The 20,130-nt window shown below is 34.5% G+C and overlaps 1 protein-coding gene across 1 annotated transcript in view; it reads left to right on the top strand.

Moving 5' to 3' along the window:
* Positions 1 to 283: 283 nt before the first annotated feature.
* LOC307050797 (protein SIX6OS1) overlaps positions 284 to 20,130 on the top strand; it is a gene marked incomplete at both ends in the record, with an annotated part of 59,640 nt that continues 39,793 nt past the window's right edge. The window contains 4 exons of the mRNA XM_079701054.1: positions 284 to 332; positions 430 to 486; positions 1,492 to 1,618; positions 5,346 to 5,435. Coding sequence (XP_079557180.1) covers positions 284 to 332; positions 430 to 486; positions 1,492 to 1,618; positions 5,346 to 5,435 — 323 coding nt within the window. The remainder of the gene's footprint in view (positions 333 to 429; positions 487 to 1,491; positions 1,619 to 5,345; positions 5,436 to 20,130) is intronic.

The following is a 20,130-nucleotide window of genomic DNA, read 5'->3' as shown; positions in this document are numbered from 1 at the left end:
CAATGACTTATGGCACGACCATGTATAAACAATTACGAAGTTTCAGTCATGCAACGACATTCAATTTATTTTATTATAGATAACTGTATACATTTATTTTAATATATATAACGACATTCATTTATTGAATACCTGCTAGGGCTCTGCCCAGTACCGGGATGAAGGTGTCTCTTCCCTCCCCACTTCTTGCTCCACCCACATTTTTCTGTAATAATGCTATGTCAAAAGGTTGTTTTTAGAAAACCCTTCCTTATTATTATTTTTTTTTAGCAAAGTATCCAAGATGAATGACAGCCTATTTGTCAGTTTGGACAGACTTTTGCTAGAATTTGGTAGGTATAAAATGGAAATAAAAAGTAGATAACTATTTGTATTATCATTGGACATTTTAACAATGAAATGAAGTCACAAAAGAGTAATTTATTTCAGTTTTCCAGTATGAGCAAGATATAAGTACTAAAGAAGATATGATTCATCGAATTAATAGTAAGTAGTTTTGCATGACAAAGATGTTTTAATTTTTTTATGGAATATAAGATATTATGCTGTTGCCTTGTTTAGGGTAATTTATAGTTGGCAGTAGAACTTTTCCCCTGGTTCTCTCTAGTGACTAATAATGAGCTATTTACCCTAACTATTTTTTCAATAATTTTCCGTATTCAGCGTTTAATTATTTTGTGCTTAAGAATTTTGTTTTAAGTAGATATCACCCTTAATTAAATACAATTGAAAATGTTAATTTTCTCAAATAACAGGTTATTTTAAACATTTGAGTGAAAATTTTAAAATATTTTTAGAAATCATCAAAAGTCAGTGGCCAGGATTAATGGAAGCCACATTTTCAGAAATGCTATTTATGAAAATTAATATTATGAGCGGAATGACAAAGCAAATTACGTAAATATAGTATTTTAAGATCCTACATAAAAACTATCAAAAGAAACTACACTCATTAATTTCTTAATAGTTCTGAAAGGTATTATAGAATTTGGTTATCTTTTCTGCAGCAAAAAAGAATATTGGATATTAAGAGTTTATTTTAATCTTTTTAAGAAATTACATTTTATTTTTAGCTTGTGTTTACTCACTATAACAAAGAAATAAGTGAGTTGAAGGTGCATTAAATAATGACATGGAATTGATGAATATAAATTCCACGTTTGTCAAAAACAAAACTCTTATGTTAGTATCATATGAGTAATGTTTACATGAACTCATAGCATCATAAGACGCCGTTGATCTTAGATATTACTTAATCCAGCCCTCTTACATTAAAGATATGGGACAGGGGACGTTTATTTCTCTTCAATCTAAAACACAAATTCTTAGCTTCTGGGTCTAGGAGCAAGCCTGACTCTGGTGCTGTGCTTTTTAGTATAGGGCCCTTCCCATCTCAAGCCTCACTTCCTCTCCATTCTCTGGTTCTCCTTTTCTAGGTCAGTTGCCATACCTTTTTTTCTACTGTATTTATTTTGAATTTATGATTTCCAGAATGCTTTGAAGATATTAAAGAAAACAAAGCGACCATTTGTAAGATACATGAAACTATAAATACAACAGATGAGGAAATCGGTCATTACTGTAAACATAGTAAGGAGATCAAAGACAACTGTAGTATGTGAGTATTTTAAAGAAACTTTCAATAGTTGTCATTAGATTCTCTTATTCAAGGTTTTTGAGTTCATAGTTGAAGACACTGTTGCTTTAAAGTAGTATTTTATATTAGGAAAATGATGAATCAAGTCTTAAATTTCCTTGTTACATGCCACTGTAAAAGGGATCACAGAAGTTTCAAAAGAAAAATAGAAGAGCTGTAAGATCTCTCTAATTCAGATCCAGTTAGTCTAAATACAGTATGTTGAATAATCTAGGCTCAGTATAGAAAATTCCGATTAGATAAATAAATTTGAAATAATTTCCATCTTCGAATTTTCAGGATCTTATTTTTGTCCAAGGGAACCTAGCCTAAAATTAGTAGCTTTTCAAAATAAAACTATTTAGTAAGTTAAGAATTCTTTCACTATAGCTTCAGGTTCCGGAGTCTAGTAGTTACATCTGTTATAAGACAAACATTTTGAAACAAAGACTTGTTAATGGAACTTAATTGTATGGACAGGTACTTACAAAAATAAAATGTTTAGTTTTCTGTATTTAATTTTATGTGGATCACTGTCTTTGTATTAAGTACTATATTAAGAATCATATTTGTTTTAAAATATTTTGTTATTTAAAAACTTCATAAACTTTTTGGTTTTCCCTCATTACTTTTTTATATTGGTTTTAAAATTTTATAAAAGTAACACATGCCTAGTATAAAAATTCAAAGACTATACAAATGTATGGAGTAAAAAGTTTTTCCCTGCCTGTAGTCCCCATCCCCACCCTGTCCTCTTCCTTACAGGTGATCACTCTTAACAGTGAGTACCCTTCCAGACCTTTTAAAATATATATTCAACATCACTATTACATATGCTTATATATACATCTACCTGTATATCTGTCTTTCCTTTTTTAAAAAATGCGATCATACCATACTTACTTTTCAACTTGTTTTTTAAATTTAACAATATGTAATGTAAATGGTACTATACATGTAATGATTATGTATGGATTTCTTTTTTTTAACAGCTCCATAGTATTTTTATAGTATTGAGGTATCCTAAGTTATTTAACCATTCTCCTATTAATAGACATTTAGGTTATTTCCAGTTATTTCCTATTATAAACAACATATACAGGTATCCTTCCATATTTCTAGACCAGTTGCTATAGAATGACCTCCTGGAAGTGAAATTGCCAGGTTGAAGAGTATGCATGTTTAAATATTTGATAAGTAATGCCAAACTTCTCTCCCCCCAAAATTATACTAATTTATATTTTCACCAACAATATATGAGAGTTTCTATTCCTCACACCCTTGCTAACACTGAAATTATCAATGTTTAAATCTTTTGGCAATCTGATCAACGAAAAAACTACATATTGTTGAACTTTTTCTTTTAGTTTGATTTAGGTTTATGGTAGTTAAGTTTTACCAGTGGTTTCCCTCAAGTAGCTGCAAAGGGTGCTGGAAAAGTACTGGTAGTTTCCCTGCAGAACCTACTGTGTCCAAGATGTACTTTACTTTAAATAAGATTATTCTCTGCTGGGTTCTGAGGGCAGTTAGTAGGATCTGTTGATTTTAGGATCTGTTGATTTTAATGCATGAATACCTCTAGTTCATGATTTCAGCATGCTGGTTAAGAGGTTTAAATGTGAAATACGAATTCATGAAAGTATTAGAAGAAAATATAGGTGACTATAATCTTTGAGAGAGGAAGGCCTTTCTAAGTATGTCATCAAAGGTAGAAACCACATAGGAAACAATGGATAAATATGACACATGCAAATTAAAAAGAAAAACACCTCAAAATGATACAAAAAGCAAAAGGATAAGGTAGGAAAATGTCAAAGAAGGGTTAATTTTTAAAATATAAAGTGCTTGTAGAAATTAATAAGAAAGAGCCAAAGTCCCATTAGAAATATAAGCAAAGAAGGTAAACAGGTAAATACCAAAATGAAGGAATGTATGTCTAATAAATGTGAACAAATGCTCAATCTTACTAATAATCAAAGACATCCAAATTAAAGCAATAATAAAATACTATATATTCTTTTGCCTTTAAGTTTTGCAGAAATTTAAAGAAGGATAATACCCAATGTTGGCCAGGAAATAAGAAAATCACCTCTCTCATACACTGTAGGAATGTACACTGGTATATACCTTTTGGATGACATATAAGTATACTTTAAAGGCTTTAAAAATAAGCATGACTTTTGATTAAACGGTTCCATTTCTGATAATTTTTCATAAGGAAATAATTAGGCATTTTCTCAAAGATGTAATGTACAACAAGGTATTTATTTCAACTTTTTTACGGTAGGAAAACATTGCAAACAACTCAAATATTCAACATTAGGTGATTGTATAGATGAATTTTGGTATATCTATATGAATGAACAGTAGGCAGCCCATTAGTTTATGATATAAGTGAATAGTGACATGGAAAGGTGTTAACAATATATTACAAATTGAACAAAACATTAAAACAACATTCATAGAATAAACTCAATTTAGTAGTTGTGTATTTATGTATAATTTAAAAAGTCTAGAAATATGTACATCAAAATGGTTACAGTGAATATCTTTTCAGTGAACATGTATTTCTTATGGAATTTAAAAAATATTCAGAATGTATGTATATATAACCTTTGACCTTATAATTCCATTTTGGGGAATATTGCCTAAGGAAATGATTGTAAACTCAGACTAGTGTTTAAGTACAAGTTCTTAAGAGAAACTTAGACTAACCAAAATGGCCAGCAATATTGGAATGGTTAGATAAATTGTGTAATATGTTGTATTTATTAAAACCTTTACAATGAATTCTTAGTGAAAAAGAAAATGTATATATTGATAGTTTAAAAGTAAGTGATAAAGGATGATATGTTGTATATGTGAATATGATCTCAAAGATGTTAAACTATATACTTATAGTAAAATCTGGAAATAATTTATTAAAAAATATCCATATTAGTAGTTATTATTCAGTGGTGAGAATATAGATGATAATTATTTTCTTATGTATACTTTTCTGTTCTTCCAAAATGGGTATACATACTTTTTGAATCTGAAAAAGTAAAAAAGATTAGAAAAAAGAGCTAGAGGACATATTTGAACAATACTTAGAATGTAAGCTGCCATGGTGTATACTTAATTTTAGATTTTTCACACTGGCAACATTTTTCGAGTCATGTAATAAAACAAATGTATAAGTTGAATATTCATTTTATTCTTACTATCTGATTTTATAATTCATTATGGTCTAGTTTCTTTCTTTCAAGTTCAGGAGGGTATAAAACCTGACTTTCTAAATTTCAAAGGAGAAAAAAGCCTCTCTTTATCCCTTAAACTAGCTCTTTAAATGTTTACTCCAAAAGAATTTCTTAGCTAAAATCTTAGAAGTATGATGAGAAACAAAGCCTTATGTTGGAGTGTTGCAGAGTATATTCCAGAAATGCCATAGTAATACACAGTCCATCCATGTCACATTTATTTCCTCCCTAGTCATGGTTCCAAAACAGGCTTTATGTAAAAATTAATCAATATTGATATTTGAGCATATGTATGATTGCATGAATGGTCATAGTGGTGGTGATCGGAGATGGGAATGTTTTTCTTGATGTAAGCTTGTTTTTTCCAGGAAAGGAAAGATTTGTTTATCTTTATGGTTACATTCATTTTTATTATTTCTTAAATTTATTTATCATTCTGAGATGCTAATTACAGTATTTTTTTTCCATAGCTGGAGGCCAACATGTGATGTATTTCATAAACATGAAGACTATATGCAGGGCCAGTTTACTATTTATCAAGAAACTGTTGAAAAAGACAAGTACAGTATATATATTAATTTAAGCTTATCAATTCTATAACTTAGTATTAATAAGATATTCTTTGCAAAAATATTAATTGAAAAATACACAAATGATTTTTGTTTATTTATTTATTTTTAAAGCAAATTCAGTGTTTTGGACTCTGGTTGTCACTGTTGGCCTACCTATTTGTTATAAAGCTCTATCCAACCTTTGATATGTTTAAATATGTCCTTAGATAGAAACTATTTATCAGTAGCAGTTATAAGGCAGAGTGCTTCAATTAATATTTTTTATGACTGAATTGCTATAGTCAAACATCTGGGGGAGTAGTTAGCTGTATAATTAGCTTATGAAAAATTTGGTGTATTGACTTTTGAAGGGTATTTTTATATTGAACTTGCTTTTCAGAGTGCTGAGTTAGTGGGGTGTTATATTCTGACAGAGAAATACTATTGGGTTGGCCAAAAATTAAGATGTTATGGAGAAATCCGAATGAACTTTTTGGCCAAGCCAATAATATTTGTGTGGGCTTATTTTATTATGTGTTAAATCACCTGGTTTGGGGGAGTAAATGTAATTAATGAATATAATGAAACAAGGTGAGGAACTTTGAACATGTTATATAGCATTATAATTTTGCTTAATTTAAAAAATTGAAATGTTTTTATTTCTAACATAATTGGACAAGAGCAGTGTTGATTTAATTTTTATTTATTTATCTTACTACTTTCCCCCCAGCTTTATTGAGGTATAATTGACACATAGCAGTAAGTCTGAGGTGTAAAACGTGATTTAATACATGTGTGTATTGTGAAATGATTACCACAATAAGGTTAGGTAAGACATCTATCACTCTATTATATTTTTTGTAGTGAGAATATTTAAAATTTACTCTTTTAACAACTTTCAAGTATATAATATAGTATTATTATATTCACCATGCTTTATATTAGATCCTCAGAACTTATTCAGCTTTTAACTGGAAGCTTGTACTCTCTGACCAACATCTTTTCATTTCCTCTACCCTTCAGCCCCTGGAAACCACCATTATACTCTCTGCTTCTATGAATTCAGCTTTTTTAAAAGATTTTACATATAAGTGAGATCATAACAGTATTTGTCTTTGTCTGACTTATTCAGTTAGCATAACACTCTCAAGGTCCATCTGTGTTGTCACAAATGGCAGGATTTCCTTCTTTTTTAGTGGCTAAATAACATTCCATTTTTATATATATATCACATTCAAAAAATCTATTCATCTGTCAGTGGACACTTAGATTGTTTCCATGTCTTGGCCATTGTGAATAATGCTTCAATGAACATGGTGCAGATATCTCTTTGGGATAGTGATTTTATTTCCTTTGAATATATAACTAGAAGTGGGATTACTGGATCATATGGCTTTTCTATTTTTAATTTTTTGAGGTGCCTCCATACTGTTTTCCATAGTGGCTGTATCAGTTTACATTCCCACCACCAGTATACAAGGGTTCCCTTTTCTCTACATCCTTGCCAACACCTATCTTTTGTCTTTTGGTAATAGCCATTCCACACATATGAGGTACTATCTCATTGTGGTTTTGATTTGCATTTCTCTGATAATTGGTGGTGTTGAGCATCTTTTCATGTACCTGTTGACTATTTGTCTTCTTTGGAAAAATGTCTGTCAGCCCTTTGCCCATTTTTAACTTGGATTATTAGTCTTTTTGCTATTCAGTTGTATGAGTTCCTTATGTATTTTGGATATTAACCCCTTATTGGATATATGGTTTGCAAACATTTTCTCCCATTCTATAGTCTGCCTCTTCATTTTGTTGACTGATTCTTTTGCTGTGCAGAAGCTTTTATAGTTTGATGTAGTCCCACTTGTTTATTTTTGCTTTTGTTCCTTGTGCTTTTGGTATCATATCCCCAAAAATCATTGCCAAAACCAACATCAAGGAGATTTTTTCTCTAGGAGTTTTATGATTTCAGGTCTTACATTTAATTTAACTCTTTAATCCATTTTGAGTTCATCTTTATGAGTGGTATAAGATAGGGGTCCAATTCCATTCTTTTGCATGTGGCTATCCAGTTTTCTCAGCACTGTTTATTGCAGACTATCCTTTCCCCATTGAGTATTCTTGGCTTCCTTTCCAAATATTGGTTGACTATATATGCATGGATTTATTTCTGGACTCTTGATTCTGTTCCATTGGTTTATCTGTCTGTTTTTATGCCAATACCATGCTGTTTTTTTTTTTTTTTTTTTTTTTGCGGTATGCAGGCCTCTCACTGTTGTGGCCTTTCCTGTTGCGGAGCACAGGCTCCGGATGCGCAGGCTCAGCGGCCATGGCTCACGGGCCTAGCCGCTCCGCGGCATGTGGGATCTTCCCGGACCGGGGCACGAACCCATGTCCCCTGCATTGGCAGGCAGACTCTCAACCACTGCGCCACCAGGGAAGCCCCTACCATGCTGTTTTGATTACTGTATCTTTGTAGCATAGCTTGAAATGAGGAAGTGTGATGCTTCCACCTTTGTTCTTTTTTGAGATTTCCAGAAATTGACTATTTGGGGTCTTTTGTGGTTCCATACAAATTTTGGGATTTTTTTTCTATTTCTGTGAAAAATGCCATTGTAATTTTGATGGGATTGCATTGAATTTATAGATGGCTTTGGGTAGTATGGATATTATAACAGTATTAATTCTTATGATCTGTGAGCACAGAATATCTTTCCATATTTATGTCTTCTTCAGTTTTTTTTCATAGTGTCTTATAGTTTTCAGTGTACAAATCTTTCACCTTCTTGGTTAAATTTATTCCTAAGTTTTTAAATATGTTTGATGCTACTGTAAATGGGATTGTTTTCTTTATTTTTTTTTCAGGTAGTTCATTGTTTGTGTATAGAAGTGCAACTGATTTTTGTATGTTGATTTTGTATCCTGAAACTTTATTGAATTTGTTGATTAGTTCTAATAGGTTTTTGGTGGAGTCTTAGAATTTTCTATATATTGATATAAGGATATACTGTTTACAAACAGACCATTTTACTTTTTCCTTTCCTATTTGGATGCCTTTTATTTCTTTTTCTTGCCTAATTGCTTTAGCTAGCTCTTCCAGTATTATATTGAATAAGAGTGGTGAGAATGGCACCTTTGTCTTGTTTCTGATTTTGGAGGAAAAGCTTTTAGCTATTTACCATTGAGTATGATATTAGTTATGGACTTGTCATATATAGCCTTTATTATGTTGAGGTATACCCAATTTATTGAAAGTTTTTATCATGAAAAGGTGTCAGATTTTGCCAAATACTTTTTCTACATCTACTGAGATCATATGATTTTTATCCTTCTTTCTATTAATGTGGTATTTCATGTTTAATTATTTGTGTATATTGAACCATCCTTGCATCCAAGGATAAATCCCACTTCGTATTCGTGTATGATTCTTTTAAAGTGCTGTTGAATTTGTTTGCTAGTATTTTTTTTGAGAATGTTTTCATCCATATTCATCAGGAATATTGGCTTGTAGTTTTCTTTTCTTGTAGTGTTCTTATTTGGTTTTTTATCAGGGTAATGCTGGCCTCATAAAATGAATTGGAGAGTGTTTTCCCCTCTTCCATTTTTTGGGAAGAGTTTGAGAAGGATTGATGTTAATTCTTCTTTAAATGTTTGGTACAGTTTACCAGTGAAACCATCTGGTCCTGGGCTTTTCTTTGTTGGGAGGGTTTTGATTACTGCTTCTATCTCCTTACTAGGAATTGACCTGTTCAGATGTTTAATTTTTTCATAATTCAGTCTTGGTAGGTTGTATGTTTCTAGAAATTTATCCATTTCTTTTAGGTTATCTAATTTGTTGTCCTATAATTGTTAATACTAGCTTCTTTAAGAGCTTTTGTATTTCTTTGGTGTCAGGTATAGTATCTCCTCTTTCATTTATAACTTTGTTTGAGTCCTCTCTCTTTCCCTTGGTTAGTCTAGCTAAAGGTTTGTAAATTTTGTTTAGCTTTTTTTTTTTTTTTTTTCGGTACGCAGGCCTCTCACTGCTGTGGCCTCTCCTGTTGCGGAGCACAGGCTACGGACGCGCAGGCCCAGCGGCCATGGCTCACGGGCCCAGCTGCTCCGCGGCATGTGGGATCTTCCCGGACCGGGGCACGAACCTGTGTCCCCTGCATCGGCAGGCAGACTCTCAACCACTGCGCCACCAGGGAAGCCCCAATTTTGTTTATCTTTTCAAAAAAGCAACTTTTTGTTTCATTGATGTTTTCCTGTTGTCTTTCATGTCTCTAGTCCATTTATTTCTGCTCTAACCTTTGTTATTTCCTTCTTTCTGCTATCTTTATGGTTAGATTGTTCTTCTTTTTCCTAATTCCTTGGGAAGTGACCTTCTTTGTCTCTTGTGACTGATTTTGACTGAAAGTCTTATATTATCTGATATAAGTATAAGCACTTCTGATCTCCTTTGGTTACATTTATATGGAATATCTTTTTCTATCCCTTCACTTTCAGTTCATATGTTTCATTAAAGCTAAAGTGAGTTTCTTGCAGGCTGCGTATTGTTGGGCCTTGTTTTTTTTAATCCACTCAGCCACTCTTTGTCTTTTGAATTTAGTCTATTTATACTTAAAGTAATTATTGATAGGTATGGACTTACTATTGCCATTTAATTAATCATTTTCTGAGTGTATTTTTAGTCCTTTTGTTCCTTTCTTCCTCTCTTGCTGTCTTCCTTTGTGATTTATTTTTTGTAGTGGTATGCTTTAATTCCTTTCTCTTTCTTTTTTGTGTATCTACTATAAATTTTTTCTCTGTGGTTACCATGATGCTTACATAAAACATCTTATAGATATAACAGACTTACTGATAACAAGTAACCTTCAATTGCTTACAAAAACTGCACTTTTACTTCTCCTCTCCCCACATTTAATGCTATCGATGTCATACTTAATATTGTGCATCCATTAACAAATTACTGTAGCTATAATTTTAATAATATTTTAAACTTTCATACTAGAGATTAAAGTGATTTGCATACTATCATTACAGTATTATGGTATTCTGAATTTGAGTATGTATTCACCTTTACCATTAAGTTTTATTCTTTTATATGTTTTCATGTTGTTACTTAGCATCCTTTTATTTCAGCTTGAAAAACTCCCCTTAATATTTTCTAAAAGGCAGTAGTAATGAACTCCTTTAGTGGTAACGAGCTCCCTTAGCCTTTGTCTTTCTGGGAATGTTCTTATTTTTCCTTCATTTCTAAAGGACAGTTTTGCTGGGTGTAGTATTTTTGGTTGGCAGTTTTTTCTTTCAGTACTTTGAATATGTGATCCCATTCTCTTCTGGCCTGGAAGGTTTGTGCAGAGAAATCTTCTGATGACATTACAGGGATTCCCTTGTGATGAGTTATTTTTCTCTTGATGCTTTCAAAATTCTTTTTGTCTTTGCATTTTAACATTTTGATTATAATGTGTCTTGGAGTAATCTTCTTTGGGTTGATCTTGCTTGGGGTCTTTTGGGCTTCCCATACCCAGATGTCTATCTCTTTCCTAATATTTGGGAAATTTTCAGCTATTATTTCTTTTCTTTTTAAAAAATTTTTGTTGGGGTATAATCAGTTTACAATGTTGTGTTAGTTTCAGGTATACAGCAAAGTGAATCTGTTATACAAATACAGATATCCACTCTTTTTTAGATTCTTTTCCCATATAGGCCATTACAGAGTATTGAGTAGACTTCCTTGTGCTGTACAGTAGGTCCTTATTAGTTATCTGTTTTTTTAAAAATAAATTTATTTATTTATATGTTTATCTTTGGCTGTGTTGGGTCTTCGTTGCTGCGCACAGGCTTTCTCTAGTTGCAGCAAGCAGGGGCTACTCTTCGTTGTGGTGTGCGGGCTTCTTATTGTGGTGGCTTCTCTTGTTGTGGAGCATAGACTCTAGGTGCGTGGGCTTCAGTAATTGTGGCACATGGGCTCAGTAGTTGTGGCTTGCGGGATCTAGAGTGCACGCTCAGTAGTTGTGATGCACGGGCTTAGTTGCTCTGTGGCATGTGGGATCTTCCCAGACCAGGGCTCGAACCCATGTCCCCATGCAGGTGGATTCTTAACCACTGTGCCCCCAGGGAAGCCCTAGTTATCTGTTTTATATATAGTAGTGTGTATGTGTCAATTCCAATCTTCCACTTTATCCCTCCTCCCCCAACCCCTGGTAACCATAAGTTTATTTTCTATATCTGTAACTCTATTTCTGTTTTGTAGATAAGTTCATTTGTAGCCTTTTTTAAGATTCCACATATAAGTGATATCATACGATATTTGTCTTTCTCTGTATGACTTACTTGACTCAGTATGAGAATCTCTAGGTCCATCCATGTTGCTGCAAATGGCATTATTTTGTTTTTTTTTATAACTGAGTAATCAGCTATTATTTCTTTAAATAAGCTTTCTGCCTCTTTCTCTCTTTCTTTTCTCCTTCTGGGACTTCTGTGATGCAAATATTTGTTCACTTTGCAGTGTTCCATAATTTATGTAGATTTTCTTCACTCTTTTTCATTCTTTTTCTTTTTGTTCCTCTAAGTAGCTAATTTCAAATGAATAGTCTTTGAGTTTGCCGATTCTTTCTTTTATATGATCAAGTCTGTTATTGATGCTCTCTATTGAATATTTCAGTCCTGCTATTGTGTTCTTTAGCTCCACAGTTTCTGTTTGGTTCTATTTTATGGTTTCTATTTCTTTATTAAACTTCTCATTTTGTACATGCATTGTTTTCCTGATTTCGTTTAGTTGTCTGTGTTCTCTTGTATTTTATTGAGTTTCTTTAAGATGATTACTTTGAATTCTTTGCAAGGCAAACTGTAGATCTCCATTTCTTTGGGGTCAGTTACTGAAGATTTATTACTTTTCTTTTGATGGTGTTATGTTTGCCTAATTCTTTGTGATATGCTTAGTCTTGCATTGGTGTCTGTGCACTTGAACGAACAAACACTTCTTCCAGTCTTTACAGTCTGGTTTTGGGAGGTAAAGACCTTCTCTTGTTGGTTTCCTGGGCTGATGGGATTACCTATAGAACTGCAGTTGTGCTGGGTTGGAGCTGATTTTCAACCTGTCATTGAGTTTGTAGTGTGATCCATGGTTGGTGTGCTTCTTACCAGGGGCTCAGACAGGTATGGATCCTGTCTGGTCCCTGGGTGGGTGAGACTTCCTCCAGTACTTTGTTCAGTAGGATAGTACTGGGACAAAGATCTGATTCAGGTTCCACAGTTGGGTCCTTAGTCAGCAGGCATATTACCAAGTGTGTAGACAAGTTTGCCTCCCAGCAAGTCCCTGGCAGAGTTCTTACCTAGTCACTGAATGGATTCATGGGTGGTCAGGACTGGCCCTGGACTGTGGCTGAGAGGGGCTAGAACTGAGTCTCAGGGCTGTTTCAGATTCTACAAACAAAATTGAGGTCTACAGTCCTGGTTCTCAAGGCACAGATAGGCATGTCTCCAACCAGGTCCCTCTGTGGGCTGGACTGCTCCCTGATTGTGGCTAGAGGGGCTGGAGCCAAGTATAGGGCCCTTTCAAGATCCCCAGGGGAGCATATAGCAGTATCTCTTTGGGTCCCTGGGCCAGAAGTTCTGTTAGTGCTAGACTGCTTGATATCTAGAATCAAGTATGGGTCCTTTAATGATCTATGGGGTACAGACAGGAGTGTCTCTTGCTTGAACCCTGGACCCTCAGTACTGTGGACAAACTGCTGTGAGAGGGCTGGAACCAACTATAGGGTGCTTTAGGATCTTTAGGGGCATAGACAGGAGTGTCTCCTGCTGGGTCTCTGTGCCAGCAGGATTCTTCAGTGACTGTGGCTGGGACAGGTTGGAATCCAGTTACAGGGCCCTTTCAGAATCTACAGTCTCACTGAGCTTGGCAGGTTTATCTCCTGGTATTCCCAGACCATGGCCATGAAGGGCTGGAACTGGTTCACCTGACACTTCTGAGACCACAGCCAGGACCAGGGTCTATATGCCTATTGCCTGACACACAGGTGGGTGTGGCTTCTCCCAGGTCCCTTGGTTGATGGGACTGGTTACAGACCCAAAGCTAGATAGGCCTGTAGCTGAGTTCTCAGGGGTACAGAGATGTTTTCTGGGTCTGTATCCAGGACCACAGCCAGCAAGTTAAACCACCAAGATGTGAGTCCATCTTCTCAAAATGGCTCTCCTCAGTCTTGGACTGCACCAGGATTTCACAGTCTGCTACCTGGATTCCAAAGCTTCCACAAAGGCACTTTTGTCCATGATTGGATGGCAAACTTTTATTGCTGAGGGGGGTGATATGCTCAAGGGACATTTTATTCTGCCATCTTGCCGATGTCACTCCTATTCTAATATTCTAATTAAAAACATCCACACAAAATCTAGAATGCAATACATTTCATATTAAAAAATGAGTCTTAAGGTAGGGACTGAGATATAGATTTGGACTTCATTGGCATTTGAAATCATAAAAATAGATGAGATTGCCCAGGGAAAGTATATAGCAAAAAGAAGAGAAAGCTGGAGTACATGATCCAAGAAATCCATCCAAGAAATAGGCAGAGGGTAGAATTAACAAAGGAGACTTACTTTGTCATTTATAGGCCCCACTTCAATTCAAAAAGAATTTGAAATGATTTATATAAATAATACCATAGTGTTAAAATAAAGTTAGACATACAAATTGAGGCTATAGGGAAGTAAGGGTAATATAGGAAGATGAAGCCTTTGATCTGGGTAGAAATTCATACTATATGGTCTTACACATTTGTTAGATATAGGCAAAATTAGGCTTTGAAATTCCTAATAGTAGTCAAAGTATTGTGGAAGTGTGATCAGTTTGGAATTCAGAATATTCGTTTAAAAAACAGTTCAGTTGCTTAGGATAAGCAGAGGTTTTTTCCCTAGTACTCAGACTTGAGAGAAATTTGTTCCCTGGATTCTCATGAAGGGGAAATTGTGTGATATGGTAGTCAGTATCTTCAGTGGCCTCCCCCAAATAAAAACAATATGTATTACTGCTTCTTATAACATCTCTCAGTGCAAGCTATAGCTATAAAATATTATTTAAAATGATTCTATGAGGGGCTAAAGCAAACCAGTCCAATAAGTACCTCTCTGATAATGTTTGTTGTGGATGACTTCTCTTAGCTAGCCAGAGGTATGGAAGTGAAAACAACTATCTCTTTCTTTCTTAAACCAGCCACATAGGTTGATTGACTTGATGACTCAATACTATGTATTTATAAGAGGAAAAGAGTCCATTTGTTGGTATCATGGGTAATGAAGGAAGTAGAGGCACCAGCTACTTATTTCTCCTAATCTCCCATCCCTGTCCCAGACATTCACGAAGACTAGCATTGCTGGCAAGAGATGAGATAGTAATGGCTCTTCTTGAATCATGGCTTGGGCTAGCAAGGTTCTTGTATGGAATATATTAGAAGAGTTGCTGTGAATATGCAGTCTGAACAGGGTAGATGGGGTATGCTAATCTCATCTGAAACTGGTGTCCCAGACTCAGTTTTCTTATAGGTATTTCCCTCCTTTTGGACTATTTTCCCAAGAAGTGAAGGCTTAATTAGCAAATATGCATTTAGAAGAATAGGAAGAAACTTGTTTTGGGCTAAACTACTTTATCTTGTGTAGGGGGACAGAGTTTAGTAATATTAAGAAATTAAAACATTCTTAAGATTCAGACCTGCTGACCAGTAGAAGGCTGTTATCCTTACTTTTCTTCTTACTATACAAGCAGTTTATGAATACTTCTCTTCTCATCTGCTAAGGTGAGATAATCATTGAAGTATCTTTTAAGAAATTCCCCCATATAGTATGGCTTGATTTAGAAAATTTATAAAATTTTGAGGAATATAAGGACTATATATTTTTAGAAAATTTTCTATGAATGTTATTTTTTGAAAGTATGTATTTGTTAATAACTGGGTAAAAAAAGGATCCAAGAATATATTTTCTTTTTTTAAATTGAAGTATAGTTGACTTACAATATTTACAATATTGTGTTAGTTTCAGTGTACAGCAAAGTGATCAGTTATATATATATATATATAAATACATATATTTATATATACATATACACATTTTCTGATTGTTTTCCATTAAGGTTATTATAAGATATTGAATACAGTTCCCTGTGCTATACAGTAAAGCCTTGTTGTTTATCTGTTTTATATATGGTAGTGTGTATCTGTTAATCCCATACTTCTTATTTATTCCTCCCTCTCTTTGGTAACCATAAGTTTGCTTTCTATGTCTATGAGTCTGTTTCTGTTTTGTAAATAAGTTCATTTGTACTATCTTTTTTTTTAGATTCCACATATATGTGATATCATATGGTATTTGTCTTTCTCTGTCTGACTTACTTCACTTAGCATGATAATCTCTAGGTCCATCCCTATTGCCGCAAAAGGCATTATTTCATTTTTTTTTATATCGGAGTAATATTCTATTATATATATATATATGCCACGTCTTCTTTATCCATTCATCTGTTGATGGACACTTAGATTGCTTCTATATCTTGCCTATTGTAAACAGTGCTGCTATGATCATTGGGATGCATGTATCTTTTCAAATTAGAGTTTTCATCTTTTACAGATATACGCCCAGTAGTGGTAACTCTATTTTTAGTTTTTTAAGGAACCTCCATATTGTTTTCCATAGTGGCTGCACCAATTTACATTCCCACCAACAGTGTAGGAGGGTACCCTTTTCTCCACACCCTATCCAGCATTTATTATTTGTAGACTGTGAGGTGATACCTCATTGTAGTTTTGCTTTGCATTTCTCTAATAATTAGTAATGTTGAGCATCTTTTCATGTGTCTGTTGGCCATCTGTATGTCTTCTTTCGAGAAATGTCTATTTAGTCTTCTGCCCGTTTTTTGATTGGGTTGTTTGTTTCTCTGATATTGAGTTGTATAAGCTCTTTGTATGTTTTGGAAATTAAGCCCCTGTCAGCTGCAGTCTTTGCAAATATTTTCTCCCAATCCGTAAGTTGTCTTTTTGTTTTGTTTATGGTTTCCTTTGCTGTGTGAAAGCTGTGAAGTTTGATTAGGTCCCATTTGTTTATTTTTGCTTTTATTTATTTTGCCTTGAGAGACTGACCCAAGAAAACGTTGGTACGATTTATGTCAGAGAATGTTTTGCCTATGTTCTCTTCTAGGAGTTTTATGGTGTCATGGTTTCTATTTAAGTCTTTAAACCATTTTGAATTTATTTTTATGTGTGGTATGAGGGAGTGTTCTGACTTCATTGATTTACATGAGTCTGTCCAGCTTTCCCAACACCACTTGCTGAAGAGACTGTCTTTTCTTTATTGTATATTCTTGCCTCCTTGGTCGAAGATTAATTGGCCATAGGTGTGGGGGTTTATTTCTGGGTCCTCTATTCTGTTGCATCTCTATATGTCTGTTTTTGTGCCAGTACCACCCTGTTCTGATTACTGTAGCTTTGTAATATTGCCTGAAGTCTAGAAGGGTTATGCCCCCAGCTTTGTTCTTTTCCCTCAGGATTGCTTTGGCAATTCTGAGTCTTTTATGGTTCCATATAAATTTTAGAATTATTTGTTCTAGTTCTGTGAAAAATGTCATGGGTAATTTGATAGGGATTGCATTAAATCTGTAGATTCGTTTGGGTAGTATGGCTATTTTAGCTATATTCTTCCAACCCAAGACCATGGGATATCTTTTCATTTCTTTGACTCATCTTCAGTTTCCTTTATCAGTGTTTTATAGTTCTCAGCATACAAATCTTTCACCTCCTTGGTTAGGTTTATTCCTAGGTTTTTTTTTTTTTTGATGCAATGTGATTTTAAACAGGATTGCTTTTTTACTTTCTCTTTCTGATACTTCATTGTTAGTGTAAAGAAGTGCAACAGATTTCTGTATATTAATCTTGTATCCTGATACCTTGCTGAATTCGTTTATCAGTTCTGGTAGTTTTTGTGTGGAGTCTTAAGGGTTTTCTGTAGAGTATCATGTTATCTTCATATAATGACAATTTTACCTCTTTCCTTCTAATTTGGATGCCTTTTATTTCTTTTTCTTGCCTGATTGCTGTGGCTAGGACTTCCAAGAGTATGTTGAATAAAAGTGGTGAGAGTGGGCATCCTTGTCTTATTCCAGCACTTAGCGGGAAGGCTTTCAGCTTTCCACCATTTAGTATCATGTAAGCTGTGGGTTTGTCATAAATGGCTTTTATTATGTTATGTTCCCTTTATACCCACTTTGGTGAGAGTTTTTATCATGAATAGATGTTGAATTTTATCAAATGCTTTTTCTGCATCTATTAAGATGATCATGTGGTTTTTGTATTTTCTTTTGTTGTGGTGGTGTATCACATTGATTGATTTGTGTTTGTTGAACCATCCTTGTGACTCTGGGATGAATCCAATTTGATTATGGTGTATGGCCCTTTTTATGTGTTGTTGGACTTGGTTTGCTAATATTTTGTTGAGAATTTTTGCATCTACATTCATCAAAGATATTGGCCTGTAATTTTCTTTTTTGGTAGTGTCTTTTTCTGGTTTTGGTATCAGGGTGATGGTGACTTCATAGAATGACTTTGGGAGTGTTCTCTCCTCTTCAGTCTTTTGGAAGAGTTTGAGAAGGATAGATACAAGTTTTTCTTTGTATGTTTGGTAGAATAACCCAGTGAAGCCATCCAGTCCTGGACTTTTGTTTGCAGGGAGCCTTTTTTATTACAGATTCTATTTCACTTCTAGTGATCAGTCTGTTCAACTTATCTGTTTCTTCTTGATTCAGTTTTGGCAGGCTGTATGTTTCTAGCAACTTGTCCATTTCTTCTAAGTTGTCAAATTTGTTGGCATATAACTGTTCATAATATTTTCTTAGTAATTTTTTGTATTTCTATGGTATTGTTACTGAGTCCAAGCTCACTCTGCTTGCCACATGGCAGGCCAATAAATCGGGAGAAGAGGTGTCGAGGCAAGGAATAGTTACTTTATTTGGAGAGCCAGCAGACCAAGAAGATGGCAGACTAGTGTCTTAGAAGAACCATCTTATTGGGGTCTGTATGCCAGTTTCTTCTATAGAACAGAGAGGGGGCAGAGGTGAGGAAATAAAGTAAAAAGGCCATAAGTCTTGCAAATATCTCCTGGAATAGCCAGCCTTGGGAAGGGGATGTGTTAATTTATTCTTTCTTGCAGCCATTCACAGGTGGACAGGGTCAGGATGTTTCCCTGAACAAAGGCACTTTGGTTTAACATTCAGGCAGAGGGGCAGGTTCCCTGAAGCAGACCATTATGTATAGACAGTAACCTTTTAGTGAACAAAAGTAGCAGGAAGCAAAGGTTAAAGTAAGAGAAACAGATCCAACATGTAGTCAGATTTGTTCTTCCCTGTAACAATATCGGTTGTTATTTCTCCTCTTCCATTTCTTATTTCAGTTATTGGTATCCTGTCTCTTTTCTTCTTGGTGAGATTGGCTAGAGGCTTGTCAATTTCATTTATCCTTTCAACTATCTCTTGGTTTTATTGATTTTTTTTCTATTTTTTAAATCTCCATTTATTTATTTCCTCTCTGGTCTTTATTATTTCCTTCCTTCTGCTGAACTTAGGTTTTGTTTGTTTTTCTAATTCTTTTAGGTGGTAGGTTAGGTTGTTTATTTAAGATTTTTCTTTTTTTGGAAGAAGGCCTGTATTGCTATGAACTTCTCTCTTAGAACTTTTTTTCTGCATCCCATAGATTTTGTATGGTTGTGTTTTCATTGTTGTTTGTTTCGAGGTATTTTTAAATTTCCTCTTTGATTTCATCACTGACCCATTGGTTTTTTAGTGGCATGTTGTTTAGTCTCCATGTAATCTTTTTTTTTTTCTCATTTCTCTTTCTGGTTGTTGATATCTAGTTTCATACCGTTGCACTCAGAAGAGTTGCTTGAAATAATTTCTGTCCTCTTAAATTTGTTGAGGCTTGTTTTGTGTCCTAGTATGTGGTTTATCCTAGGGAATGTTCCATGTGCTCTTGAAAAGAATGTGTATTCTGTTTTTTTTGGATGTAGTGTCCTGTAGATATCAATTAAGTCTAACTGTTCTATTGTGTCATTTAGGATCTCTGTTGCCTTATTGATCTTCTGTCTGGAAGATCTGTCCATTGATATCAGTAGGGTGTTAAACTCTCCTACTATTGTTGTATTCCCATCAATTTCTCCCTTTTTGTCTCTTGATATTTGTGTTATGTATTTTGGTCCTCCTATATTGGGTGCATATGTGTTAATGAGTGTGATATCCTCTTCTTGTATTGATCATCTTATTATATGTTGACCTTCATTGTCTTTCTTTGTGGCCTTCATTTTAAAGTCTATTTTGTCTGATGTGAGTATTGCTACCCCCACTTTCTTGTCATTTCCTTTTGCATGAAATATCTTTTTCCATCCCCTCACTTTCAATCTATATTTGTCTTTCACCCTGAAGTGGGTCTCTTGTAGGCAGCATATTGTGGATTCTTGTTTTATTATCTAACCTGCCACTCTATGTATTTGATTGGTGCATTTAGTCCATTTATATATAATTATTGCTAATATGTATTTATTGCCCTTTTTTTTTTTTTTTTTTTGGTGGTACGCGGGCCTCTCACTGTTGTGGCCTCTCCAGTTGTGGAGCACAGGCTCAGCGGCCATGGCTCACGGGCCCAGCCGCTCCACGGCATGTGGGATCTTCCTGGACCGGGGCATGAACCCA

Source organism: Hyperoodon ampullatus (assembly GCF_949752795.1).
Source record: "Hyperoodon ampullatus genome assembly, chromosome: 3".
Taxonomy (NCBI): Eukaryota; Metazoa; Chordata; class Mammalia; order Artiodactyla; family Ziphiidae; genus Hyperoodon; species Hyperoodon ampullatus.
Note: the sequence above shows the minus strand (reverse complement) of the source record. Positions and strands in the feature narration are given on the sequence as shown.